Here is a 27,486-nt window from a genome sequence, read left to right as displayed (position 1 = left end):
TATGTAAATAACTTTGTGTGTGTATAAGAAAGCGGTTTCTCATTTTCCCAAAAATTGCACTAAGGTAAAGCAAAGCTCTAGTTGATTTCAGTGTTGTGCAGGAGTTAGTGGTACTGCCCTCACTAGGCACTCATTGAACAGCAGCATAAACCTAAGAAATGGATGGTTGTAAGTAACTTTCATCATGTACTGATATTTCATTCGAAATGGTGACTTGAAGCTGGTTAGATATTGAAACTGAGACTATAGTATGCCTAACTCAGCTGCTCAATATTTATTGCTTATAATCTTATGACTTTTTTTTTGAATAATTATCTTTGCTAATACTATTAGATTTGCATGACAACCCTTTCTCTTGTATTTTCTGTAAACTAGAGGTTGTCCCACTATTACTGACACTAAATTTGATGGGTTGGTTCAAATGGTGACCACCAGATGGCTCCACTATACAGGTGTATTTTATCTTTTTTTTTTTTTTTGAGAGTCTTGCCCTGTCGCCCAGGCTGTAGTGCAATGGCGCGATCTTGGCTCAGTGCAACCTCCGCTCCTGGGTTCAAGTGATTCTCCTGCCTCAGCCTCCCGAGGAGCTGGAACTACAGGCGCATGCCACTGCGCCCAACTAATTTTTTGTGTATTTTTATTTTAATTTACTTTTTATTTATTTTTATTTATTGTTTTTGAGACGGAGTCTCACTCTGTCACCTAGGCTGGAGTACAGCGTCACAAGCTCGGCTCGTGCAAGCTCTGCTTCCCGGGTTCACGCCATTCTCCTGTCTCAGCCTTCCAAGTAGCTGGGACCACAGGTGCCCGCCATCACGCCCAGCTAATTTTTTGTATTTTTAGTAGAGACGGGGTTTCACCGTGTTAGTCAGGATGGTCTCAATCTCCTGACCTCGTGATCTGCCCACCTCGGCCTCCCAAAGTGCTGGGATTACAGGCATGAGCCACTGCGCCTAGCCTATTTATTTATTTATTTATTTATTTTTGAGGTGGAGTTTTGCTCTCGTTGCCCAGGCTGGAGTGCAATGGCGCGATCTTGGCTCACCACAACCTCCACCTCCCGAGTTCAAGCGATTCTCCTGCCTCAGCCTCCTGAGTAGTAGCTGGGAGTATAGGCATGCGCCACCACGCCTGGCTAATTTTGTATTTTTAGTAGAGATGGGGTTTCTCCATGTTAGTCAGGCTGGTCTCAAACTCCCAACCTCAGGTGAGCCGCCTGCCTTGGCCTCCCAAAGTGCTGGGATTACAAAGATGAGCCACTCTGGCCTTTTTTTTTTTTTTATTTTTATTTTTAGTAGAGATGGGGGTTTCACTACGTTGGCCAGGTTGGTCTTGAACTCCTGACCTTGTGATCTGCCTGCCTCGGCCTCCCAAAGTGCTGGGATTACAGGCGTAAGCCAGCACACCCAGCCTGTAATTTCTTTTACAATTAGGTAAGTAGCCTGTAGAATGATACTTTGATGGCATTTCCCAGCAGTCTTTCATCTAAAGGTTTTAAAGTCCATTGATAGTCCTTGTCTGAGTCAATTATTTCATTAAGGTTTGCATCATGGTTATTTTCTAATTCTATATTTTATTCTATACTTATTAGCTGGCATCCTATAGTAGAGTTTTTCCTCATCAACTGGGGATAAACCACATTCTTTATTAAAAAACAACAACAACAAAAATAAACAGGGTAGGTTGGGAGCAGTGGCTCATGTCTGTACTCCCAATGCTTTGGGAGGTTGAGGTGGGAGCAACACTTGAGCCCAGGAGTTCAATACCAGCCTGGGCAACATAGCAAGACCCCATCTCTAAAAAAAAAAAAAAAACCCAAAAAAAAGCAAAAACACTTAGCCAGGTATGGTGGTGAGCACCTGTAATCCCAGCTTCTGAGGAGGAAGGAGGATCACTTGAGACCAGGAGGTCAAGGCTACAGTGACCCATGTTCGTGCCACTGCACTCCAGTCTGGATGACAGAGCAAGACTCTGTCTTAAAAACAAAAACAAATGAAACAAAAAACAAACAGGGTAAATGCTATCTCCCTTTAATAACTAATTTTCAGAGTATCGAATTGATGTAATAGACACTACTAATGAGGGAAAAATAGTTTCCCTCTTCTTATTCTCTCTTCTCTGTACTAGATAGCAGATTTTTATTTATTTAGTATTTGTAATCAATTGTATTCATTTTCTTTTTGTCGCTAAAACTGCCCTAAATTTGGCCTGTGGGAGATCCTTCAAGCTGGCTCCCATGTCTCTAAAATTTATTTTTGAGAGACTGAAAATACAAATGGAAAATGGCCAGAATATACATAAAAGCAGAATTCTGACCCATTACCTGCAACAACTAGCCCAGTAAACCAACCACCTATCTACCATAAGTGCTGTCCTTCCAGCCTGAAAGCCAAACCTGCTATCAACCAGACTTGTAGGAAATCAGACTCTATCTCTGGTATCTCTGGATTGCTATCTCTGGTAGCAATTCAGGAAGCTAAATAATAACTTCTATGACAATCAGCTCAAAATGGCCAGGACTTGATTAAAAATTGACAGCTTCCCTAATTTTTGTCCCCATTTCTAGCTTATGACCATTCACAGAAAACCAAATATCCTCCTTTAACCAAGCCCATAGGATGCCAACTTGTAGTTAGCTTCCAGCTTCCCCATGCCAACAGCTTCCGATCAGGCATACCTGTGAAACCTTTCCTTTTGTCCACTGTAAAGCTTTCCCACTCCTCTGCATGCCTTTGAACCTCTGCCAAAACATAAGGGATGGTGGCTGACTCCCTTGCTATAGCAAGTTCTCAACAGACTTTGCTTTTCTCATTTGGTTTGCAATAAAATGCATCCTTTATAGTGACACAATTTGATGAATTTTGACAGATGTATACATCCCCGTTAACCATGACACAGAACATTTCCATCACCCCCAAAAGTTCTCCCATTTTCCTTTCCAGTCAATTCCTTCTCTCTTCCCCTCCTAGTCAACCACTGATCTGCTGTCTTTCACTATGGATTAGTTTTGTTTGTTCTCCTAAATACAGCTGGCATAGCCTCATTGGTCTAAGCACTTCCTTTGCATTCAGGCACAATGAAATACCTGGCTCATCTTGTACTTTTCCCATCCCAGAGCTGGAATCAGCCAATTCTCCAAAGGAGCTCTGGATCTTTTTAGTGGGAAATGGAATTTAGAAACCAAGATCTGGGTGTTAGATGTGCTCACTGTTACTGTAGGGTGACCATGCCTGTACATCCTGGTTCACCTGGGACTCTTCCAGTTTTAACCGAAAGTCCAGCATCCAGAGAAAACCCCTCTGTCTGTGGCAAACTGGAACAACTGGTCACCCAAGTGCTTCTAGGCCCTTTCAGTCCACAGAACTAGGACATTATTTTTTTTTTGCAGTTTAACTTTTTTTTCCTTTTTCTTTTCTTTTTTTTTTTCTTTTTGATAGGGTCTATTGCCCAAGCTGGAGTGCAATGGTGATATCACAGCTCACTGTAACTTTAAACTCCTGGGTTCAATTGGGCCCCTCGCCTTAGCCTCCCAAGTAGCTAGGCCTATAGGCCCAGGCTACCACCCCTGGCTATTTTATTATTTTGTATTTTGTAGAGACAAGATCTCACTGTGTTGCCCAGGCTGGTCTTGAACTCCTAGGCCACTTTGGCTTCCCAAAGCACTGGGATTCAAGGTATGTGCCACTGCACCCAGCCCTCCAGTTTAAACTCGGTATTACAGACTTTTTTTTTCTGAACTTCTTAAAATTCTTTTTTTTTTTTTTTTTTTTTTTTGAGACGGAGTCTCGCTCTGTCGCCCAGACTGGAGCACAGTGGCCGGATCTCAGCTCACTGCAAGCTCCGCCTCCCGGGTTTACGCCATTCTCCTGCCTCAGCCTCCCGAGTAGCTGGGACTACAGGCGCCCGCCACCTCGCCCGGCTAGTTTTTTGTATTTTTTTAGTAGACGGGGTTTCACCGTGTTAGCCAGGATGGTCTCGATCTCCTGACCTCGTGATCCGCCCATCTTGGCCTCCCAAAGTGCTGGGATTACAGGCTTGAGCCACCGCGCCCGGCCTAAAATTCTTTATATTAGTTTTCTTCCCCCCGAGGATCAATGAACTTCTTAAAAATTGTTTTAAATTTTTTTAAAAAGGAGACAGATCTCGCTACGTTGCCCAGGCTGGTCTTAAACTCCTGGACTCTTACGATCTTCCCACCTTGGCCTACCAAAGTGCTGGGATTACAGGCATCAGACACCCGGCCCTTTTCTGAACTTCTTTGATCTTGCATTTGTATCTCATTTTCTCATACACTGCAAGTCTTTGTACACAGTAACATTAAAATACTTATGTTATCCTACCATATGCAGTACAGTTTCAAAACCACAGTAACACTGTTACCATTAATCATAAATCAGTGAAGCTGAAAGCTCCTTTGCACTTTTTTCATCCTTAGGATACACAGTTGACCCTTGAATAACACTAGTTTGAACTGCCAGGGTCCACTTATATGTGGATTTCTTTTTACCCAAACACAGTGGGGCCAGGGACGGTGACTCACACCTACAATCCTGGCATTTTAGGAGGCTAGGTGGGAGGATCACTTGAGCCCAGGAGTTCAAGACCAGCCTAGGCAACATAGCGCTCTACAAAAAAACAGAAAAAAATTACCTAGATGTGGTGGCACATGCCTGGGGTCCCAACTACTCGGGAGGCTGAGATGGGAGGACTGCTTGAGCCCAGGAAGTCAAAGCTGTAGTGAGCCATGATCGTACCACTGCACTCCAGCCTGGATGACAGTCAGACCCTGTTCTCAAAAAAGAAAAAAAAAGAAAAGCAAGGGAAGGAAAGGAAGAAAGGGAAAGAGGGAGGGAGAGAGGGAGGGAGGGAAGGAGGGCGGGAAGAAGAGAGGGAGAGAAAGAAAAAAGAAAAGAAATGAAAGAGAAGGAAGGAAGAAAACAAAGCAGAAGTACAGCAGGATGCAAAACACGCCTATACAAAGAACCAACTTTCCCTATGCTCAGGTCTGGGACTTTAGTATGCAGATTTCTGTATAGGCTCCCAGAAGGTCCTAGATGCAATCTCCTGCATATAAGGAAAGACTACACTATCTCAACACAGATACACTACCAGAGTACTGTGTTCAAAAGCTCGGAGGCGCCAGTGGTGGTGGCTCACGCCTGTAATCCCAGCACTTTGGGAGACCAAGGCAGGCAGATCACCTGAGGTCAGGAGTTTGAGACCAGTCTGGCCAACATGGTGAAACCCCATCTCTACTAAAAATACAAAAATCAGCAGGGGATGATGGCACATGCCTATAATCCCAGCTACTCAGGAGGCTGAGGTGGGAGAATCGCTTGAACCCAGGAGGCAGAGGTTGCAGTGAGCTGAGATTACACCACTGCACTCCAGCCTGGGCAACACAGTGAGACTGTTTCAAAAAAAAAAAAAAAAGCCCCAAAGAATAATTATTTTTTCTGTGTATCGCTAGTTGTATTGGTTAAGTTCGTTTCTATTTGCTTTCAACCTTAGGATTTATTTTGTTTTCTTTTTTATTTACTTTTTGGCTATGTAAAACGAAAAATTCAAAGTAGAGAAGTCTTGTCTCCCCTCCACTCTTTCCCACCACTCTTTATAGGTAACTATTTTAAGTTTCAAGGATATCCTTCCAATTCCTCCCCCAAAATAAGTATATATATATATAAATATTCATATTAAATATATTTTTATATATTTAAGTAAATAAAAGCATATATGCTTATTTTTGCTTTTGAATAAAGTGAATACTTAATATACTTAAGTATTTAAGTGAATACTTGATATAACCTGAGACTCATTTCAAAGCAACACGATTATTTTATGAATCTTTTTAATGGCTGCACTGTATTCTACTGTATGGATGCACCATTCCCAATCAGTTCTCTATTAATGGATATTTGGGTTATCCCTAACTTTTGCTATGACAGCACTGCAATAACCTTGTGTACCTATTGTTTCCACGTGTGGAGCTGTACCTTCAGAATAAGGTTAGGGTTAGAAGTATAACTTCAAGGTATAAGAAAAAACAAGTAATTTTGAACTCGACAGAACTTGAACCATTTTTCCATTCCCACCAGGAAAGGCAATTTCAATGTGTATTTCCATTGTAAGTGAGGTGGAGCGACTTTCTATGTTCATGAGGAACATAGAATTACATAGAACATAAAAAATGACTGTATTTTTTCTGAGAATCATCTGTTCATGTGGTTCCCCATTTTCCCCTTTGGCTTTTGGACTTTTTGTTTTCAATTTTTGAGAGCTCTTGTGATACAAGTTGCAAAGATTTTCTCCAGACTGATCCGATTCACTGGGAACACACTATGGCCATCTGGAATGTACTTTAATCTTATCCTAATAGATCACCCTACTACAAGACACTTCTTTGGGGATGAACAGGTTCGAGAAAGCCGGCTAAGGACAGACCAATCAAAAGAATTACGTGCTCCTCTAGTAAGTGTTTAGAGACTGCTTCTCCAGGTAACACCGTCCTTACTCGGCGGTCCAGATGGCAGTCTTGCTTCAGGGAGTCTACTCCCCTTGCAGGACCTCTTTGGTTGGGTTCACTAAACCTCACAGGGCCGCCTTCCCCACGTTCGAGTTAGCAAGGAGCCCTCAGCGCCGCGGACACAGCGCAACCTCCGACGCCAGAGAACAATAGCTCCTTGATGCGTCTCCAGAGATGTCAAGGAGGAACGAATCCAGCGGCCAGAAGGCTGCACCTCACGACTGAAGAGAGGGAGGACATCGGATTCTAAGTTCCCAAAACTTACAGGTGAGCTTCTGCTAAGAGCAAAGGCCCGCGGCTCGCCGCCCACCGCTTCTCTCCTGAGGTGGCACCTGGTTCTCCGGCACGCGGAAGCATCACGGATGAGAGTGGCGAACACAAAGCGGCCAATCACGCGCCGCCTTCGCCCAGATCCCTCCGCACGAGGCCGCCCCCGCAGCCGCAGGTGGCCCCGGCGAGTACGTCCACCTTCCCTTCCCGTGATGCCCCGGGGCTGACCTCCGACCTCGGTGGCCCGCCCCTCCCTTCGGCCGCTTCCCTTACCGCGCTAGCTGAGCTCCGGCGCCCGCGGAGCTCGCGCCAGGCTCCTGGGAAAGGACGGGGCGTATTACCGGGAAGCAGCTGCTCCATTGCGCCTCGAGGCCCCGATCGGGCTAGGCTGGCGGCCTCCCTCCCTTCACCTTTCCTCTCCTGGCAGGGCCCGGCGGCGGGCGAGTGACTGCGGCCACGCCTGAAAGGCGACTCTTCTGTGAGTGGGCCAGAACGCGAACATGGCGGAGCGGGGAGGCTGGCGGGAGGCGGGAGGCAGTGGCGCTGGCCTGCGGCGAGTTTGGGCCGGCTGTGGGGCGGGGCAGGGCGGAGCGGAGCCCGGTGGCGGGGCGGGGCCGGGCGGCGGGTCCTGGTTTCCTCCCTCAGCGCCATTTTGTGGCAGCGAGACCCACAAATAAAGGGGAGCGCTGGGGTTGCGGCGGGACTAGGAGTGCGGCGGGGCAGGCGCCAGAGCTGTCCGGCTGCGCGGGGGCCCGGGGGGCCCGGGCGGCAGGGCAAGCAGCGCGGCCTCGGCCTATGCGACTGGCGGCGCCGGCGCGGCTTCTGCCTGAAGAGGTAGGTGCGGGCCGGCTGGCGGGAGCGGCCGCGGGGGACCTCCGGGGCTGAGGGTTGGGGCGCAGCCGCCCCCGGCCGGTAAGGGGCTGGCAGGGCCCGAAAGGCCACTCGGGCCCGGCGCGGCACCAGTCTCGTTACCCGCTCTACCTTCCCGCCAGCGGGGAACACTTCCGCCGCGTCGAGGCCATTTTATCTCCGTCCTCCGTCCCCAGGGCCCGGGGTGAGAGGGGTGCTTCGGCGGCCGGAGAGACCGGCCACTCACGGAGGTCGGAGGATGCCCTCCCCAGGCTGAGCGGCAGCGCTCGTTTTTTCCTCACCTCAGTGTTGCTCCCTCCACCTCCCTTGGGCCTCTCCCGAGTTCAGCAAGGAAAAAAAGAAACGTTCGTTCCCTACATTTTATGTCACGCAGTAGGATGTTACTGCAGCTACGTTCTCTTGTAGACTTCCATTTTTAAATGAGTGCATGCATTCTGAGGAAAGAAACTGAATTATTTGCAGATTTTTGTGAAATCCAAGTCTTACGTTGGATCCCTGTGAGACAGTTACTACATTATTTTTTTAACCTTTTTTCATAAGTCAGTGTACACGTAGTGGAAAAGGCCAAGTTCTTGTTTTGATAAGGAAGTCACTTGGTTGGTTGATCCCAAAGGACTAGCTTAACATTATCAAGGACTAGCATAGCTGATTATGTAAAAAAAAAAAAAAAAAACTGTTTAGTTTGGTAGGGAAATACTTCGATTGGTATGTTACAGTTAGAAGTTGTATTTGTGCCTATTTTATCTAGTTTTAGTTCATTCCATTGCTTCGGAAGATAAGTGGACGTCATAGATCCATCACAAGGTCTCGTTTTTTGGATTTTAAAATTTTGACCTTTAAGTTTTCTACGATAAACATGTTGTGGTCATTTAAAACCGTAATTTAAAATTATGAGCGAAAAATCTTTTCAAGGTGGATACATTTTAATTCATTCAAGTAGCATCTGATTAGGCAAGTCCGCAGGTTGGCTTGTGATAAGGTTGAGGTTACATTTTACAGGTTTGGATAGGTGTGTTTCTTACAGTGCTTTTAGATCTTAAGGTATCTTAAGCAGACACATAGTTTAAAAGTTCAGTATTTTTAGTACTTTTTCAGTGGCAGAATTTGTACAAGCTACCAGAATGTCTAACTCCTAAAGGATAAAAGTAATAATAATAGGGTGTCCCAGGCACAGCTTATTTTTACATGGCTCTTTTATGTGTAGCTTTTCCAATTCAACGTTGAGTCATGTTTGCTGAAAATATTTTTGTGTATTGTTTGTCAGAAATAAGCTGGTAGAGATGAAACAGAAAATATGTAAAAGCCCTATGATGTGGAGATGAGCATTGTCACAATTTGTACAGTACAGTAAAGCGTTCAAGGTCCCCTGTGGTCTTGTATGTAGTATTGAATCCCTTTGAATATATTGTTTAGCAGTTTAGATCATTATATATTTGTTTCTTGCTCGTCAAAATTGTGTGTTAGTAGGTCCTTCAGCAAAACAAGACTAAGATAGTGTTTTTAATTTTTTTAGTTGTCTCCAAGTTTCTGCCTCTAAATATTTTGTTTCTTGTAGTTACTAAGCTTAACACAGAAAAACTTTTCAGTATCTCCACAATAGTATACTTCATTGTGTATAACGGTATTCCATCTAACTAGAATATAGTGCTATAAATATTTTATGCCTTTGAAGATACAGTTAGTAGAATTTAATCTTTTCTAAGTGCACATTGAAGTTGCCTTTTATGTTCATATTATGTTCATATTTTGTTTGAAAAATCTATTTGTAGCATTTTCATTGTGCTGAAAGCATTAATATTTGCAGCACTTTGTGAGGCAGGCAAAATTATCTTTTTGCTGACTTGAAACTGCAAGAGTTAAAAGACTTGCTTGGAATCAAGTCTTTTGGCAGATAGAGGGTAAGGAAAAGATGGCCTTTCAGTTCCTCATCAGTACCTTGCTCCTACAGTGTCTGAAGATTGATTTCTTACATTCAGCTATGATTTGTTTCACCAAGGTTTACTGTGTCTTCTTACTAAAGTTGTGTTGGCTGGCGATTGCCTCTGTTCAGAGGGAATTGAGTTACCTAACTTTATGATGCTGAGAGCCAGGAAGGTACTGGGATCTGGGATGTTAGGCACCTAACCAGTCAAGACTGAACTCCATACTAAGCTGTTTTTCTATGTTAAGGCATCAAGAGTAGATGGTTGTCCTGATATTCTGAGATATATTATCTCTGAATTATCTACATAAATAACTGAAACCTTTTCGTGTTATAAAACTAGTCAATCATGTTACCACCTTTTTGGGTGGCACCAAATTTGAGACCCTTACCCCAATTTATTAATAGTTGTTTTAATCACCTAATAGCTAATCACCTAATGACTCACAGTCATTTTCATCCTGGAAAATGGGAACTAACTTTGACTTTGAAAAGTGCTGTTATTCAATGTGTGACTCATAAGAACTGAGCATATTTTATTATTTTCCTTCAGGATTCAATTTTAATTGACTCCAAATGATGTTATGGCCATTCTGTTTTTCTGATGTGACAGTAGATTGTTCTAAAAACCTGGAATATTCATTGTCTTTATGAATCTAGAATTGACTTTAAATGGTAATTGTTTTTGTCATTTGCGCTAAAAAAAAAAAAAAAAAAAAATTGCCCTGGGGAATACCAAACTTCTCAGTACATTCTTGTGGTGTGAAAGTCAAAATTGCCAATTAGGTTCTGTTTTGACCAAATAGTTGAATGTTGTTAGATAGTTGTAAATTTTGAACCTGTTCTAATTTGATTTTGCCAGATGGTGCATTTAACTTTGTGACATATCATGGACTTTCAAGGAACGATTTACTTTTCATCAGATAAAAGTTGAGAAAGGATTTTCTTTCTAAATGCTGAGGCTCTGAATTTCCCAAGTTGGATACCCCAAACAGCTGGAGTGATCTTAAAAGTGACTCTGAGAATTGACTTAGGAAGCATACACATTTATCCAAAACCTGTATTTACTCCTGACTTACATTACAAATACAGAATTTTATTTTTACAGAAAATTTCAGTAAAAATCTCCATTTAATTAAAATCTACTCAACATCAAACTTTTTAAAAAGAATGTAAGCCAATGTCAAGTTCGAGACCAGCCTGGCCAACATAGTGAAATAATGTCTCTACTTAAAAAAAAAAATAAAAAATACAAAAATTAGCTGGGCATGGTGGCGCGCACCTGTAGTCCCAGCTCCACAGGAGGCTGAGGCAGTAGAGTCGCTTGAACCCAGGAGGCGGAGGTTGCAGTAAGCCAAGGTCATACCCCTGCACTCCATCCTGGGCAACAGAGAGAGACTCCGTCTTAAAACAAAAAAAAAAAAAAAGAAATTTCAATAACTGTAGGCTGGGCATGGTGGCTCACAACTGTAATTCCAGCACTTTTGGAGGTCCAAACAGGAGGATCACTTGAGCCCAGGAGTTCAAGACCAGCCTGGGCAACATAGCAAGACCTCATCTCTACTAACAAGAAAAAAAAAATTAACTGGGCGTGGTAGTGCACACCTGTGATCCCAGCTACACAGGAGGCTGAGGCAAGAGAATCAGTTGAGTCCAAGAGATAGAGGCTGCAGTGACCCATAATCGAGTCACACTGCACTCCAGCCTGGACGACGGAGTGAGACACTGTCTCAAAGAAAGAGAGAGAAAAAGAAAATTTAAGTAACTTCTGTTTAGAATTCTAAATATTGGAGATGCCAAGAATTCCGCAGTAAGTGTTAGAAACAGTCAGGATGACAGTATGACTATTATCTGCAACCTGTGAATTATCTTTGCAGATGTTTCAAGAAACACTGAGTCTGTGTTTTTGATGGGGAGAAGGAAACTAATAATTAAATGCCCATTTTGTTCCAGTTACCATGCTAAAGATTAATGTCTGTCTTCAGAAATAGCACAGTATTGGGACCCTGGTTGCAGTAATTCTCTTTGAGGTGGGGAAACTGAGGTGCAGAGATTTTGCTACTTTTGTATTTGCAAAGTTGACAGCCTGTTTTAGAATACCAAGGTTATCAGAACTGTCTTCATGTGTTTCTCAGTCCTTTTAATGCCCTTTAAAAAAAGATTATCATCTCGTTGCTAACTAAGCTTACAGTTAATTTTATTTTAATGGAATAAGAATATGGATACCTGTCTTTAAGAAGAGGGTAAGCAAGTAAACTTTATGAAGAAGCAAGTAAACTTTAAGAAGAGAGCAAGCAAGTAACTTTATGATGCTGAGAGCCGGAAGGTAGTGGGATCCGGGAAGTATCAGGTTGTAGAAACATACGCAGACAATCCTTGCCAAAATCCTGGCAAAGGAATTTGAACCCTGGTGTATGAAAAGTCTGCCCTTTGCATACTCAGGTTTCGCATGCCATGAATGCTGTATTTTTGATCCGCGTACTGTATTTTTTATCTGAGTTTGATTGAAAAAGATCCACATATAAGTGGACCCATACAGCTAAAACCTGGGTTGTTCAAGGGCCAACTATAATAACTTTCATAAACTGGAATTTATATTGAATAACATCAATGATACTTTAGTATTACAACTGAAATTGTACATACTGAGTAGGTAGGATACCAAGTAACTAGATAAAAGGTATACCACCTAGCCTTAGTGATAAATACAGCTGTTTTCAAACTGTCACTCTCTTACCACAGTACCTGTTATATGAAGTTCCTGGTTGGTTCTCAAAATTTTGTGTTTGCATATACATAGATACAGATACTGATATACTGGTTAAATATGTACAGCTAAAATAGCTAAAATTGTCTTTTAAGATTTTTTAAATTAAAAATATTGGCCGGGCATGGTGGCTCACGCCTGTAATCCCAACACTTTGGGAGGCCAAGGCAGGCGGATCACCTGAGGTCAGGAGTTCGAGACCAGACTGGTCAACGTGGTGAAACTAAAAATACAAAAATTAGCTGAAAGTGGTGGTGGGCCCCTGTAATCTCAGCTACTCAGGAGGCTGAGGCAGGAAAATCGCTTGAACCCAGACTGCGGAGGTTGCAGTGAGCCGAGATCGCAGCATTGCACTCCAGCCTGGGCAACAAAGACTCCAGGGTGGGTGGGTAAAATTAATATTTCGCTCTAGAAAAATTACAAGGAAATGCCATTTTTGATATCTGAGTTCTAAGACTTCGCAGTCTAATGAAGTGGATGCACCTGTCATGCTAAAATAGAAGTAGTTAGACATGTGGAGTTAAATATGGTGATGGTTTCTCAAATGATTAAAATGACTGCCACCAGGTTAAAGTAGTTACAAAGCTGCTTTCTATAATAGCAGCAGAGATTATAAACTGGGCGACAAGGGTCATAAAGTAGGCAGGAACCAATTTAAAGAAAAAAATATACATTTTATTCATAGTACGATTTATGTCTTCATAGGACAGAGTGACTTGCTCAGTGAAACAGACTGTATACATTTAGCTCAGAAACAAATAATATACTGAGGTTTTTATCAGTTTACTATATCCCTTGAGAAAGATTAAAGAGGGAAGGCAGGGTGCAGTGGCTCACACCTGTAATGCCAGCACTTTGGAAGGCAGAGGCAGTTGGATTGCTTGAGCCCAGGAGTTCGATACCAGCCTGGGCAGCATGGTGAAATCCCATCTCTACCAAAAAGTACAAAAATTAGCTGAGTGTGGTGGCACATTCCTGTAGTCCCAGGTACTCAGGAGACTGAGGCTGGGAGGATCACTTGAGCCTGGGAGGTCAAGATTGCAGTGAGCCATGATCGCACCACTGAACTCTGGTCTGGGTGACAGAGCAAGACTGTCTTTTAAAAAAAAAGCCTGGCACAGTGGCTCACGCCTGTAGTCCCAGCACTTTGGGAGGCCGAGGTGGGCAGATCACCTGAGGTCGGGATTTCAGGACCAACCTGACCAACATGGAGAAACCCTATCTCTACTAAAAATACAAAAAATTAGCCGCGCATGGTGGCGCATGCCTGTAATCCCAGCTACTTGGGAGGCTGAGGCAGGATAATCACTTGAACCCAGGAGGTGGAGGTTGCGGTGAGCCAAGATTGCGCCATTGCACTCCAGCCTGGGCAACAAGAGTGAAACTCCATCTCCAAAAAAAAAAAAGATTAAAAGAGAGAAAGAAGCAAGCCAGTAACCTAGATCAATTTATGATTTTTTTCTCTGAATTCTGCTTTCTTCAACACAATTTACTTAATCTGAAAACCAGGATTTAATAACAGTATGTTTAGAATGTTTCATTTATAAAGTAGAATTGAGATTGTACATAGTATAAAAAATGCTGTTGGAAGGTTATCTCCTTTTGAGGAATCTCAAAATCAAGTGGGAGAAATCAAGTAGTTTTGGTGTGTGTGTGTTTTGTTTGTTTTAATGAGAGACAGGGTCTTACCACATTGCCCAGGCTCGTTTCAAACTCCTAGGCTCAAGCAGCTCTCCTGCCCCAGCCTCCCAAAATGTTGGGATTGCAGGTGTTAGCCACCACACCAGCCTCAAGTAGCTTTCGAGATGGCGCCACAGCACTCCAGCCTGGCAACAGAGTGAGACTCCATCTCAGGAAAAAAAAAAAAAAAATTCAGTTTAATATACCAAGCTTTTGGTCAAAGTTCTAGTAGTTTAGAATTTATGGTAAGTATGGGTAAGTAAAATAAACCATAAATACTGTAAAGTAAGGGAACATTCGTGACTGTGCTATTAGAAATAATAACTAGGGCTGGGCATGATCCTTGCATGTATAGTCTTAGCTACTTGGGAGCCTGAGGTGAGAAGATGACTTAAGAGTTCAAGACTATCCTGGGCACTCTGGTGGGTCCCTATCTCTTAAGAAAGAAAGAATGAGAATAACTAGTGTAAGAACTAATTTCTTAATTTGTATAAATTATTAATATGCCGATTGCAATTTAGATGCTTTTTCAAAAGATCACTGGTACTCAGAACCTGATTCAATTTTTTAATCCTCATAGAATTTTTTATAAAGATTTTATGTTTGTCAGGTTAGCGCTTCATGTTGTATGCTTCTTTTTTCCGACCTTGTATTTTAATGTGATGCTTAAGGTACGTTTATTACACATTTTTTCTTTGTCTTTTTTTAATTGTGTGGATTTGTAGAGTTTAATGAATAATAGCTGCTATTAGCATTCATTCTAAAAAATAGCATAATAAAGTGTTCTCTACTTGAATTCATTAACCTATCTTTGAAATGGGGTTAAGTGAATTTTGTATAATAAGCTAATTTTGAGATGCAAAATATTTGACATAAAATTAAATACTGTAGGAATATTTTTATTAAGGTGTGACATACCCGTGTATGTGAATTTTTGTTGTTTGTTTGTTTGGGATGGAGTCTCTGTTGCCCAGGCTGGAATGCAGTGGCGTGCCATCTCGGCTCACTGCAACCTCCACCTCCTGGGTTCGGGCAATTCTCCTGCCTCAGTCTCCCTAGTAGCTGGGATTATAGGCGTGTGCCACTACTCCCAGCTAATTTTTTTGTTTTTAGTAGAGACCGGGTTTCACCATGTTGGCCAGGCTTGTCTTGAACCTCTGACCTCAAGTGATCCACCCACCAGCCTCCCAAAATGCTGGGATTACAGGCGTGAGCCATCACACCCAGCATATACATATATTTCAAAATATAGGCCGGGCGTGGTGGCTCATGCCTGTAATCCTAGCACTTTGGGAGGCCAAGGCCGGCAGATCGCAAGGTCAGAAGTTCGAGACCAGCCTAACCAACAGGGTGAAACCCCATCTCTACTAAAAATACAAAAACTAGCCAGGTATGGTGGCTCGCACCTGTAGTCCCAGCTACTTGCGGGGCCGAGGCAAGAGAATTGCTTGAACCCAGAAGGCGGAGGTTGCAGTGAGCCGAGATAGCACCACTGCACTTCATCCTGGGCGACACAGTGAGACTGTGTCTCAAAAAAATAAAAATATATATTATATCTTAAAAAAAACTATTGGGCAGTAGTAAATTGTGACTGTGGTAGGTACTGCCTTGCTTTAACAACCTAATGCTATAAAAGGAAGACTTAAGCTGGTATTACCCTTTAATAGCCCCTTAGCAACATGGCTAGGATACTACTTGAGGTCAGTATCACGTCTGTGACGAGACTTTCATAGGGGGATTGTAATAGTGTGATGAGAAATTATATTTCTCTTGACACTTTATGGCGACATCAAATGATTTGAATGGCTGATCAGCTTTTTTATGAGGGAATTTGTAAAAACTACCCAATAACTATAATAATGGAAGATGTTAACAGAGGAAGATCTGGGTGTAGAGTATATAGGAACTCTGTAATATCTTTGCCACTTTTTGTAAATCTAAAACTATTTTTAAATTATTTAAATTGTAATTACTCGACAGTAATTTAGTTCACTAATTGATTTGAAAGAGTCAGTATTTTTTGTTCCTACTTTCACTGGAAGAAAATCAATTGAACTTGTTTTCCTCAACTTTTTTTTTAGGATTCAAGATGACCAACGAAGAACCTCTTCCCAAGAAGGTATGGGTTTTGGTTTTGGGTTTTTTGTTTTGTTTTGTTTTGGGTTCTGTTTTGTTTTTTTAAGCAGTTGTAAGCACTTTTTAAAAAAAATAGACTTGAAGGATTATCATTGTTTGCTTATTTCTCATTTCTTTGCCTTTATAACAATAATAGCATTGGAGTTGTACAATGTGCTATATATTGTATCTTATATCCAGTGTATTTTTAGAATATTTTCAGATTTTGGAAAACTTTAGTTATAATAATATTCCCATGGTCTACTCTTAACGTTCATTATGTGAATATTTCCAGCTACATATATACAAATAACGTCAAAAATGGAAATCATGAGTATATTATTCTTTTCCTAGTGTAAATCCCTTTGATTAAAATTAAAAACTACTTTATTTTTAAAAAATGGTTATAGCTAGTTTTCAAATTCTACTTTTTTCTCTGAAATTTTGTTGTCTAGTCTCAATCTCTCCCTGCTGTGCATTCCTACCTCGAGTTTACTCTTACATACACACACAGTGGACGTTATAAAAGAGCAACATAGTCTCTAGGAGGAATTTGTGATTCAATTGGGAAAGCAGGGCATGTGCTTAACTAAACTGAATATTTAAGTGAATAGATACTACAGAAGTTTCCTGTTGTGGAGTGAAATTACTCATAAAATGAGTAAAGGATTGTACTATACTTTCATAATCTGAGAATTACTATGTGTTCCCTCTGGTAGCCTTTGATTTTCCTGCCTTGGAACAGGGTCTTGCTCTGTTGCCCAGGCTGGAGTACAGTGGTGCAGTCTCAGCTCACTGCAGTCTCCGCCTCCTGGGCTCAAGTGATCATCCCACCTCAGCCTCCTGAGTATCTGGGGACTACAAGTACGTGCCACCACACCCAGCTAATTTTTGTGTTTCTTGTAGAGATGGGGTTTTGCCATGTTGCCCAGGCTGGTCTCGAACTCCTGGGTTCAAGAGATAGCCACCTGCCTCTGCTTTCCAAAGTGCTGGAATAATAAGCGTGAGCTGCCTTTGGCAGCGTTTTAATATATCACACTACGATAGTCTCCACCATTCTATTTTATGGTAATACTATTTTACTGGTTAGTATTATAATTTGAAACATTTTTAAGGAAAAAAATTTAAGTGAAATAAGGAAAATACTAATAAAATAAGGAAATACTAATAAAGCCTTTATTTTCTTTTTATTTTTTATTTTCTGAGACAGAGTCTCACTCTGTCGCACATGCTGGAGTACAGTCGTACAATCTTGGCTCATTGTGGCCTCATACCCCAGCTTATGCAATCCTCCCACCTCTGCCCCCCAAAGTAGCTCAGGCTGCAGGTGTGCTGCTACGCCTGACTAATTTTTGTATTTTTTGGTAGAGATGGAGTTTTGCCATGTTACCCAGGCTGATCTTGAACTCCTGAGTTTCAAGATATCCTCCTGCCTCAATCTCCCAAAGTGCAGGAGGCATGAGCCACAATGCCCACCAAAGCCTTAATTTTATACTGAAGTAGGAGAGGTATCTCACCTTTACAGCCTTTATTTGGTATAGTGAATATACTGTTTCTTAATTTTTGAAGCATGTCAGCTTATGCCCTTGTTTCAACTTTTTATTTTCAAATAATTATAGATGCACAGGAAGTTGCAAATAAATGTCCAGAGAGGTTCTGTGCAGCTTTCACTGAGCCTCCTTCATTGTTAACATCTTGCATGACTAGCAGACATCTCTAATAACTGAAAATCAGGGAATTGACATTGGTACAATCCACAGAGCTTATGCACATTTCACATTATACTTGTACTGTTTGTGGGGGAGTGGGGAAGAGCTATATGCAATTTTATCATGTCTAGCTTTGTGTAACCATCATTAATCGAGATACATATCTGAACTATTAGCATAAAACTTCATTGAGTTATTCTTTTGTAGCCACATCTACCCCCTCCCTCCCCATGCCTGACCCCTGGCAACCACTAGTTTATCTCTATTTCTATAATTGTTATTTCAGAGTGTTTATATAAACGACATCATGTAGTGTGTATCTTTTTGAGACCATTTTACATTCTCACCTGCAGTGTAGGAAACTTCAATTTCTCTGAATCCTCACCAGCATTTGGTGTTGCCGCTAATTTTTATTTTAGCCATTCTAATCAGTGTGTGTTGATACCTGGGATTTTAATGTGCACATTCCTAATGATGATGCCCATTGTTAAGATAACAAATAGTTTACCTTAAAAAAGAAAAAAACTTTTGTAATCAAATAATTTTTTTTAGTGATAAGTATGTACTGAGCTGTTTAAATCTCACACTCAGGAGATGTTTCATAGGTCTCATAGAGCTTTGTGTCTTCAGGAAGATCACTCAATTCATATTGTAATTTTTATAGGTTCGACTGAGTGAAACAGACTTCAAAGTTATGGCAAGAGATGAGTTAATTCTAAGGTAAAATGTTATTTGTTCAAAAATAAAATCTTTGTATAGAACATTGTATTATGCCTCTACACTGTAATTGTCTTTGTGCCAGATACTGTTTTTAATGTTGTTACATCCTCAAATAATTTAATGTACTTTTTGAACATACTATGACCTATTTCTTATATTAACACTGAGGAAAACGTAACACTTTAGAGAACTACTAGGAAGCTATAAGTTTAACAAATATATGGCTTGTTTTGTGTAGTTTTTCTTTTCGTGTTTAACATTTGAAAAAAAAAGTAATCCTAAAAGATAAACTTATATTTTGGAAGAAATACATAATTTACTAATGAAGTGAGGTTACTTTTTCTTATTAGTGTGACCAGCTCATTTAACTTCATACTCTTCATTTTCTCATCTGTAAGTTGAAGGGATTGGGTTAAGTTATTTTTAAAGGTGACTTCCAGTTCTGAATTTCTGTGGTTATCTTATAAATGTCTTACAAAAGCAGACTGTCAGGTACAGCATATAATCTTTATAGATTGTATAAGAAATCAGGAAGTAGGATGTTCTATGTTTTATAGCTTTGATAACTTTTAGATAAAAATAAAATGAGTATTTTAACAAGCTGAAAGCCAGGGAGAAAAAAGATGTTTTGTGAGATAGAGTAACAGATTTTGTTGTTTCCTACAGTGTGACAGTTTCCTACTTTGACCTTTGCACAGCTACTGTATTATGAACACTTTATCTTTTTTTTTTTTTTTTTTTGCCATAATCTCATACATAGGAACAGTTTCCATTGCATACCTTTGTCTTCTTGCACATAAAATTTAAATTGTTGGTATTCTAAAACACTCTGTCTTACGCTGAAGTAGATACTTAAGATACACTACTACTCAATGCTGGGTTTTTTGTTTGTTTATTTAACTATTAAAACAACACATATGTTAAAACAGCATATATACATATATATAATGTACATATAAATTATAATAGAGGTGAGGTGTTGCTCAGGCTAGTCTTGAACGCCTGGCCTGAAGTGATTCTCTCACCTTGGCCTCCTGAAGTGCTGGAATTACAGGCATGGGCCACCATGCCCGGCCATGATTTTTTTTTCCCCTACCTCTGGCATTGTACACTTCTTTTTATGCCTTCTTACATAATTGCTCTGGTTAGTCTTTGCAGTCATTTTCTTGATTTAACTGTAGGAGGGGAAAAGTCAGTAATCTTAATAAAGAATCATAGAAATGTTGTATTTTAAGATACCTTTAAGGTTTCTAAATTATATGCAGTGTATTACCTTGCAGTCAGTTTAACATCTTTCCTTAGGGAATTCTCATGTAAGACTTTTAGGTGGATTTTTTTCTCTTTAATTTCCTTGGTGATTTTAAACCAGCTGCTACTTATTTAACTAGTCTATACCTTCTATCCTTGTGATATGCATGTTCTTGCTTCAGTTTTTATATTTTTCTCTTCTTCTAAAATAAATTGTTCTTTTATTGTCTCCACTGAGACCTTTCTCTTATACATCCCCAAATATTTGGTAAACTGTACGTGTCCTAGGTTGTAAGTGCCATAAAAACAAAGCATGACCTTAGCTTAACAGTAGTGTTTATATAGAAAGTGGATTAGTTTGGTATTAAGAAGGTTTTTCTTTTTTTGAGACAGAGTCTCGCTCTGTCGCCAGGCTGGAATGCAATGGTGCAATCACAGTTCACTGCAACTGCCGCCTCCCAGTCAAGTGATTCTCCTGCCTCAGCCTCCCAAGTAGCTGGGACTCCAGGCATGCGCCACCATGCCCTGCTAATTTTTTTGTATTTTCAGTAGAGACGGAATTTCACTGTGTTGGCTAGGATGGTCTCGATGTCTTGACCTCATGATCTGCCCGCCTTGGCCTCCCAAAAAATCCCCTGTTGGGATTACAGGCATGAACCTTTTTGTTCATTATGTTGTAACATTATTAACTCATGCCAAGCCTGTTTTTAAGATTATAAAATGGTTTTCTAAAGCCAAATTTTAATTAACTGTACCTGAAGAGCAGCTTGAAAACATGGCTCTTAAGTATGCAGGAGAACAGACATTCAGGGCAGGGTACTTTCCATTAGGAACTGCCTAATAAGTCTAGGAAAAATCTTTATTGCTAAGAGGACTTAGCAGTATATATATTCAGGGTAGAGAAGTATAATGAAGAAAAACGGTGCCCTTGTATTCCGATAGCGTGTGGCATGCAGGTTTCTGCCAGTTAGATGTGATTGTTAAATTACAGTCTTGAAAAATGTTGTATTCTCCCCCTGTGTTTACAGGCAGAAATTGATATTACCTTGAGAAGAGTCACATGGTATTTTCACAAAAGAGCCAAAATAAAGAACCTTCAATTCTACATAATTAGGCACATTTCTAATATGCCTTTTGTTCTAAGGGGACAACATATGAAAGTAGCAGTAGGATTTTTTTTTCTATAATCCAGGATTATCCTGAACATCACCAGTGATACCAAAGTATCAAACCAAATCTGGGATTTGATCTCACCCAGAGCACGCTTGGCATGTTCTCAGCAGAAAACACCTTCTCTATATATCTCCTTTTACCTGTTTCTTGTAAAATGGGAAGGAATAATGAGTGGACTACTTTATTATCAGTTAAACTAGATTTGGGCCAGGATGTGGTGACTAAGGCCTATAATTTCAGCAGTTTGGGAGGCCAAGGTGTGAGGATCATTTGAGCCCAGGAGTTCAAGACCAGCCTGGGCAACAGTGAGACCCCCTCTCTACAAAAAATTAGCCACGTGCCTTTGGTCCCAGCTCTACAGGAAGCTGAGGCAGGGATATCGCTTGAGCCCAGACCCTGTTTGTGCCACTGCACTCCAGCCTGGGTGACAGAGCGAGACTCTGTCTAAGAAAACTAGATTTAAAATGAAAAATCATCCAGCAGAATGCTCAGTATTACTAAAATCTGTGAGTTTATAGATATCTTCTAGTGTATTTAATAAAAGCTATTTTATTATAACAACTAATGTATGGATTTTTTTTATTAGATGGAAACAATATGAAGCATATGTACAAGCTTTGGAGGGCAAGTACACAGATCTTAACTGTAAGTTTGAGTTTTAGCTTCTTAAAGACTGAATAATCTCCTTTTGATTGTTGTTACAATCAAAAGGGTAATTGGTTTTATTAAAGCAAATGTAATTTTTCTGGTGTTTTATTATAAGAACTATACATAGGCACTTTTGGGTGCAAGAAAATATAAAGGTGAATGAGACATAGTCATTGGAGAAGACAGACATGTAATACTCATGTAATGGCGTGACTTAGCAAAATTATATGCAAGGTTCTGAGTATAGATACAGTAACTCAGAACTACTTGAAACTTTTCTTACTTGTCCCTAACCCCTTCTACATAGGAATTTGACTTGAAGCGTGAGTTACTAGTCTAGAAGATAAATAAATAGAAGCAACTAGTAACAGATTTATGACAGGTTAAATTAATATGTATAACTTAATTATATGTAATATATATTTACAAATTTTTTTAATCTGAAAATAACAAAGTTTATCATTTTAAGCCATTTTAGTCTCAGTTTTTACTGTTTGAACCACATACTATTTGTTGAGTATAAAAACCAATATATATTGTTTTCTAACTTCAGAAGGGTTAATACCCTGAAATTCTAATTTTACGTGACTGTGTTATCCAAAGAAATCATGAACATTATGAACGATTAAGGCTGGGCACAGTGGCTCACACCTGTAATCCCAGCGCTTTGAGATGCCAAGGTGGGAAGATACTTGAGCCCAGGAGTTTGAGACCAGCATAGGCAGCATAGGGAGACCTTGTCTCTACCAAAAAAAAAAAATGAGTCAGGAGGATCACTTGAGCCTGAGAGGTCAAGGCTACCGTGAGCCCTGATTGTGCCACTGGACTCCTGTCTGGGTAACAGAATAAGATCCTGCCTCAAAGTTTAAAATACAAATTGTCCAGCAGTTACTATCATATTATTTATTTGTTTGTTTATTTGAGACAATCTCGCACCGTCACCCAGACTGGAATGCAGTGGCACAATTTGGACTTAGTGCAACCTCCACCTCCCAGATTCAAGTCATTCGCCTGCCCCAGCCTCCCAAGTGGCTGGGATTACAGACATGCACCACCACGACCGGCTAATTTTGTATTTTTAGTAGAGATGGTGTTTCACCATGTTGGTCAGGCTCGTCTCAAACTCCTGGCCTCAGGTGATCTACCCGCCTCGCCTCCCAAAGTGCTGGGATTACGGGCGTGAGCCACTGTGCCCAGACAGCATTTTTATATTATATAGGTTAAAACATACTCATCAGGATTTTGTGCATACTGTAAAACACAAATGTTTCCTGTCTTCTGTTGGGAATAGATGAAACTATGAAAACATAATTCAGTTGGTAGTCATGGAGCACTATGACACCTTGCCTTCTAAATGAGCTGTCATGACCAGGAAATAATTTGCTTGTTATAAAAGTAGTTAGGATGGAAATTAAAGACTTGATTAAGTTTTTGACCCTAGTTTTTAATTGTTCTTGACAGAAGTATTTGAACTTGATCTTAAAATTATATTTATAATTATTTTTTAAATCATCAGCTAATGATGTAACTGGCCTAAGAGAGTCTGAAGAAAAACTAAAGCAACAACAGCAGGAGTCTGCACGCAGGGAAAACATCCTTGTAATGCGACTAGCAACCAAGGAACAAGAGATGCAAGAGTGTACTGTAAGTATTTCAAGTTACATAAATGTCTTTACTTGAGGAATTGGTTTTTAGTCTGCCTTATTGCTTGTTAATTTTAACCACCTAATACTAAATATAAGAGGTTTTTTTTTATAGGTATGTACACTTAGAGCTTTAAGTATACCAGGTGAAAAATTTTGATAATGTCTCTTCATTTAAACAAATTTCTTTTTTGGCCAAGAAGGCAATAGTTTTAAGTTGTGTTTTGAAATTTTCATGCATTGTGAATATTAGTTCATCAATTCCAGACATTTTTCAGATATCTTGGTGTCTGAGGGTATGATCAATAAAAGAGCATTTGCTCCTTATTGCTTTACTTTCACTGGTTAGGAAAGCCATCTGATGACTTTACCTCTGCTCTCTTGTCCCCTCTATGTATAGAACTGTTTTTCCTAGTGTCAGCAACTTCTTCAACGTGTCCTTTTTAATTGTTAGAACTTTGATGTGTACTGTGTAGTATTTACTATGTCTATGTAGATCTGAAATCTAGTGACATAATTGATCATCCAGCTCTGGTAGTTTAGACTCAATCTTACAGTGTAATTATACAAAATAATTAGAGGCAGCTGTATCCTTGTTTCTGATTTTAAAATCTGAATGTTTCTTCAATTCTTTGGGTACTCTCCATTTGATACATATTAAAGTCTTCTAATGTGTTATTAAAATCTTCTAAGGTAGTATTCTGATCACTGGAGACACCAAAAATCTGTGGGCAGTCTTTTCCTGTTTGTTTTACCAATAGAGTGTTCCTTAAGGCTCAGTCACAGTCCTTTTACTTCCTGTACAGAGATTGTTTAAATTTCCACAAAAGTACCTATTTACTCTTTCACTTTTTACTAAATGACTTCTTTACATTTTGCTTTGCTAAAGGCTGGCTTTTATCATTTTCTTTCCTTTTTTTTTTTTTTTTTTTTTTTNTTTGCTAAAGGCTGGCTTTTATCATTTTCTTTCCTTTTTTTTTTTTTTTTTTGTTTGTTTTTGTTTTTGTTGTTGTTTTAGTTTGTTGTTATTTCCCCCTTTTCTTGAGACAGGGCCTCTCATCCAGGCTGAAGTGCAGTGGTATAATCATAGCTCACTTCAGCTTCCTGAGTAACTGGGACTATAGTCACGTGCCACCAAGCCCAGCTAATTTTTTAATTTTTGTAGAGATGGGGTCTTCCCTACGTTGCCCAGGTTGAACTCCTGGCCTTTGGCAATCCTTACTCCTTGGCCTCCCAAAACTGTTGGGATTATAGGTGTGAGCCATCACACCTGGCCCATTATCATTTTCTCTACCTTCTCACCACATTTTGTTCTTTTGTTTCTGTCAGTTTTGTTGTAATTCTCACACCACTGATACTTTTTTCTCCAGTTACTTATGAATGTTTTTTAACAAATTTCCCTTTTCACGAAAAATGGATCTTACCTTTAGACTGCTAGCACTTGGGAGATAGATTGTGAATAGATGGTGTTGATGGTAATATCTCATAGGATAGGAATGTCTTGAATTCCTTTTCTGTTCCAGATTCCTACTCTTGACATCATAGTTGATGTGTGCACATCACAATGTGTGTGCTATTCATGCACCTCTGATTCTCCATCTGTGCTATATACACTGGCGGTTTTGATCATATTATGCCTGGTCAGGGCCTTTGGTGATACCTCATCACTCTTGTCTGCTTGACCTGGAATTTTTTATTTTTTTTTTTTTGAGACGGAGTCTCGCTCTGTCGCCCAGGCTGGAGTGCAGTGGCTGGATCTCAGCTCACTGCAAGCTCCGCCTCCCGGGTTCACGCCATTCTCTTGCCTCAGCCTCTCAAGCAGCTGGGACTACAGGCGCCCGCCACCTCGCCCGGCTAGTTTTTTGTATTTTTTAGTAGAGACGGGGTTTCACTGTGTTAGGCAGGATGATCTCGATCTCCTGACCTCGTGATTCGCCCATCTCGGCCTCCCAAAGTGCTGGGATTACAGGCTTGAGCCACCGCGCCCGACCGACCTGGATTTTAAAGTTATTTCAACTATAATGGAACCTAACCTTTTCCAGGTTTTTTGTTTTTTTTTTTTCTTTAGACAGCTGTCACCTGCACAGGCCAGCTGAACAACTTCCTATTCTTCCAGTTATAATACAAGTGAGGTTTTGCAGACAGGGCAGGGCAGCAGGAGCAAAATCACAAGGAAGGGGCAAGATTATATATGGCAGATGAGGATGAAGTTTCAGGTGAGAGTGAAAAAACATGAGATCAGGCCTGGAATCTTGGGTATTCTAGAAGAGAGGGGGCCACTGAAGAATTTTTGAGCAAGAGATGTATGTGAGGGTCAGATTTAGATTCACATTTTAGGTAGATCACTTTGGCTTGAGTATGAAAGATGGATTTGAGTGGAACAGGACTTTAAGCAAGAAAACCAATTGTGAGGCTATTAAAATAGTCCAGATGAAATAAATTAAGCCACTGGTAATAGCAGACAGGACAGAGCAGGTGTTTTGGAGGCACAGTCAATAGGAATTGTTTAGTTTGGATGCTGTTGTGGAAGGAATGAAAAAAATCTAGGGAGGAATCACAGCTTCAGGCTTGTCTCGTTTGAGTAACAATGCACTAGGATAGAGCCTACAAAGATCAAATTTTAAAAGAAGAGTAGAGTGTGGTGTTAGGAAAACTGAGGAAATCCAGCATTCCCTCCTCCTTCCCCAAAATATAAAGTGATTAAAACAAAGGCGTACATAAAGTTCTGTACAATACGAATTTAAAATTGTTCGTTAGATTTGGCAGTTAAGAGGTTGTTGGCCAAGGATGCCAAAAGATTGGATACCCCTGCTCTAGGGGAACTGTCAAGTGGGAAGTGAGAGAAACTGAATTTAAAGAGTAGAAAGAATGGGAGTTGTGTAACTATAGGAGGTAGGAGGGAATAGGTTAAGCAAATGGTTGGAAGGATTGGCCCTGAGAAGGAGGGTTTCTTACCCTCTTGCGAGTGAAAAATAGTGGAAAGGTTTGTATTAGGTACTTATCCTTTAAAACAGAGCTGCTGCTTTTACTTTTGGTGTTTCAAATTAAGCTAAGCTTAGAAAAAATAAAATACATCCTCAGGAGTCAATTTGTTTTTGTAGATCTTTTGTTTGTCCAGCATACTAAATCATCTATTTGATTGTCTATGTGCAGTCTTTGCCAAGTACATCAGTAGTCAGTTTTCAGTGTAAGGCATAAGTTAGCCACATAGTTACTATAGTCTTAACTATATACTGTGTTCTTAACTATATGCTATTTTGTTGGTAAGTAAAATCTATCATTTTTGTTCACCTCTGGTATTTCTATTTTTCATTTAGTCTTTTGCCAACCAACGCAAAATAGATTTAGGAATAAAACTAACTTTGAAAACACTTTACTCAGTGTTCTCTTCTGTAGAACATGGAATTTATTCTAGTCAGATTCACCTCTCTTTTCATGATTGAAAGTGTTGACTATTGGGTCTTTGTAAAGCTAAATAGTAACTGAGTCTCAGTCAGTGTTGTAGACTGTTTTAATCAGTCTTGTCTGTACGTGGAGTGCACTGTAAGTCATGGTTTATTCTTGCTCTCTTAAGTTATCTTAGCAGCTGGTTTCACATTGACTATGCAGATTTTTGCTCAATGGAACAAATATATTCCCAAACTACTTAGTATATTTGTTCCTTTACTAAATTTATATTAGAAAATTTCAACTGTAATTCTGTTTAAGCCTTAGTATGGAGTTAGATCTTGGGCCGGATCTACTTTGAGTATGAAGAAAATGATGAATTTAATGCTAATAACTATATTTCATATTTTAGAAATGTATTTTTAGTGTTCTAGTAAATAGTACAACTGAAGTCGAAATTGAAGGTTTCATATGTAAGTAGAAGGGTTCCGGTGTGATGGAAAAAGCTCTAGACTGGGAATCAGAAGGCTGGAGAACTAGAGTTCTTGTCCCAGCTATGGCACTGAACTAAACAGTTGGGTTATTTAATCTCAAAATAAGCAGTTTGGGTTAGGTTAGTTACTTTCCAGCTTTACAATTCTATGATTCAAATCTATTCAGAGGGAGAAAAAATATGAATTATACTTTATTTTGGCTTAAGGTCCTATAGAGTTTTGCTTTTATAAAGTTGTAACGGCAACTCTTGTAGCTATGAGTACTGTATATTTTTTCCTTTAGAAATGCAAATGTGTATTTTAAGTTATAATCCTTCA

The 27,486-nt window shown here is 40.2% G+C and overlaps 2 protein-coding genes and 1 non-coding gene across 10 annotated transcripts in view; 1 reads left to right on the top strand and 2 right to left on the bottom strand.

Moving 5' to 3' along the window:
• The window catches only part of SOD2 (superoxide dismutase 2), a 43,677-nt gene extending 36,390 nt beyond the window's left edge, over positions 1-7,287 (bottom strand). For 2 of the 3 annotated variants that reach the window (XM_025383712.1, XM_025383713.1), the window contains exon 1: positions 6,789-6,889. In XM_025383712.1, the coding sequence (XP_025239497.1) occupies positions 6,789-6,880 (92 nt within the window). In that variant the 5' untranslated portion in view covers positions 6,881-6,889. Of the gene's footprint in view, positions 1-6,788; positions 6,890-7,203 lie in introns of those variants that run through there. The other variant, XM_025383718.1, reaches the window with a different exon arrangement.
• Positions 44-167, bottom strand: LOC112623993. Its single transcript, XR_003119324.1, has one exon. It is a non-coding gene; the product is annotated as a U4atac minor spliceosomal RNA (small nuclear RNA).
• The window catches only part of WTAP (WT1 associated protein), a 30,600-nt gene continuing 9,301 nt past the window's right edge, over positions 6,188-27,486 (top strand). For 3 of the 6 annotated variants that reach the window (XM_025383707.1, XM_025383709.1, XM_025383710.1), the window contains exons 1-5: positions 7,396-7,627; positions 16,113-16,150; positions 18,520-18,575; positions 21,583-21,641; positions 23,161-23,288. In XM_025383707.1, coding sequence (XP_025239492.1) covers positions 16,121-16,150; positions 18,520-18,575; positions 21,583-21,641; positions 23,161-23,288 — 273 coding nt within the window. In that variant the 5' untranslated portion in view covers positions 7,396-7,627; positions 16,113-16,120. Of the gene's footprint in view, positions 6,791-6,934; positions 7,272-7,395; positions 7,628-16,112; positions 16,151-18,519; positions 18,576-21,582; positions 21,642-23,160; positions 23,289-27,486 lie in introns of those variants that run through there. The other 3 variants (XM_025383711.1, XM_025383708.1, XM_025383706.1) reach the window with 3 other exon arrangements.

Source organism: Theropithecus gelada, chromosome 4 (assembly GCF_003255815.1).
Source record: "Theropithecus gelada isolate Dixy chromosome 4, Tgel_1.0, whole genome shotgun sequence".
NCBI lineage: Eukaryota > Metazoa > Chordata > Mammalia > Primates > Cercopithecidae > Theropithecus > Theropithecus gelada.
This window is presented reverse-complemented; position numbering and strand designations above follow the sequence as displayed.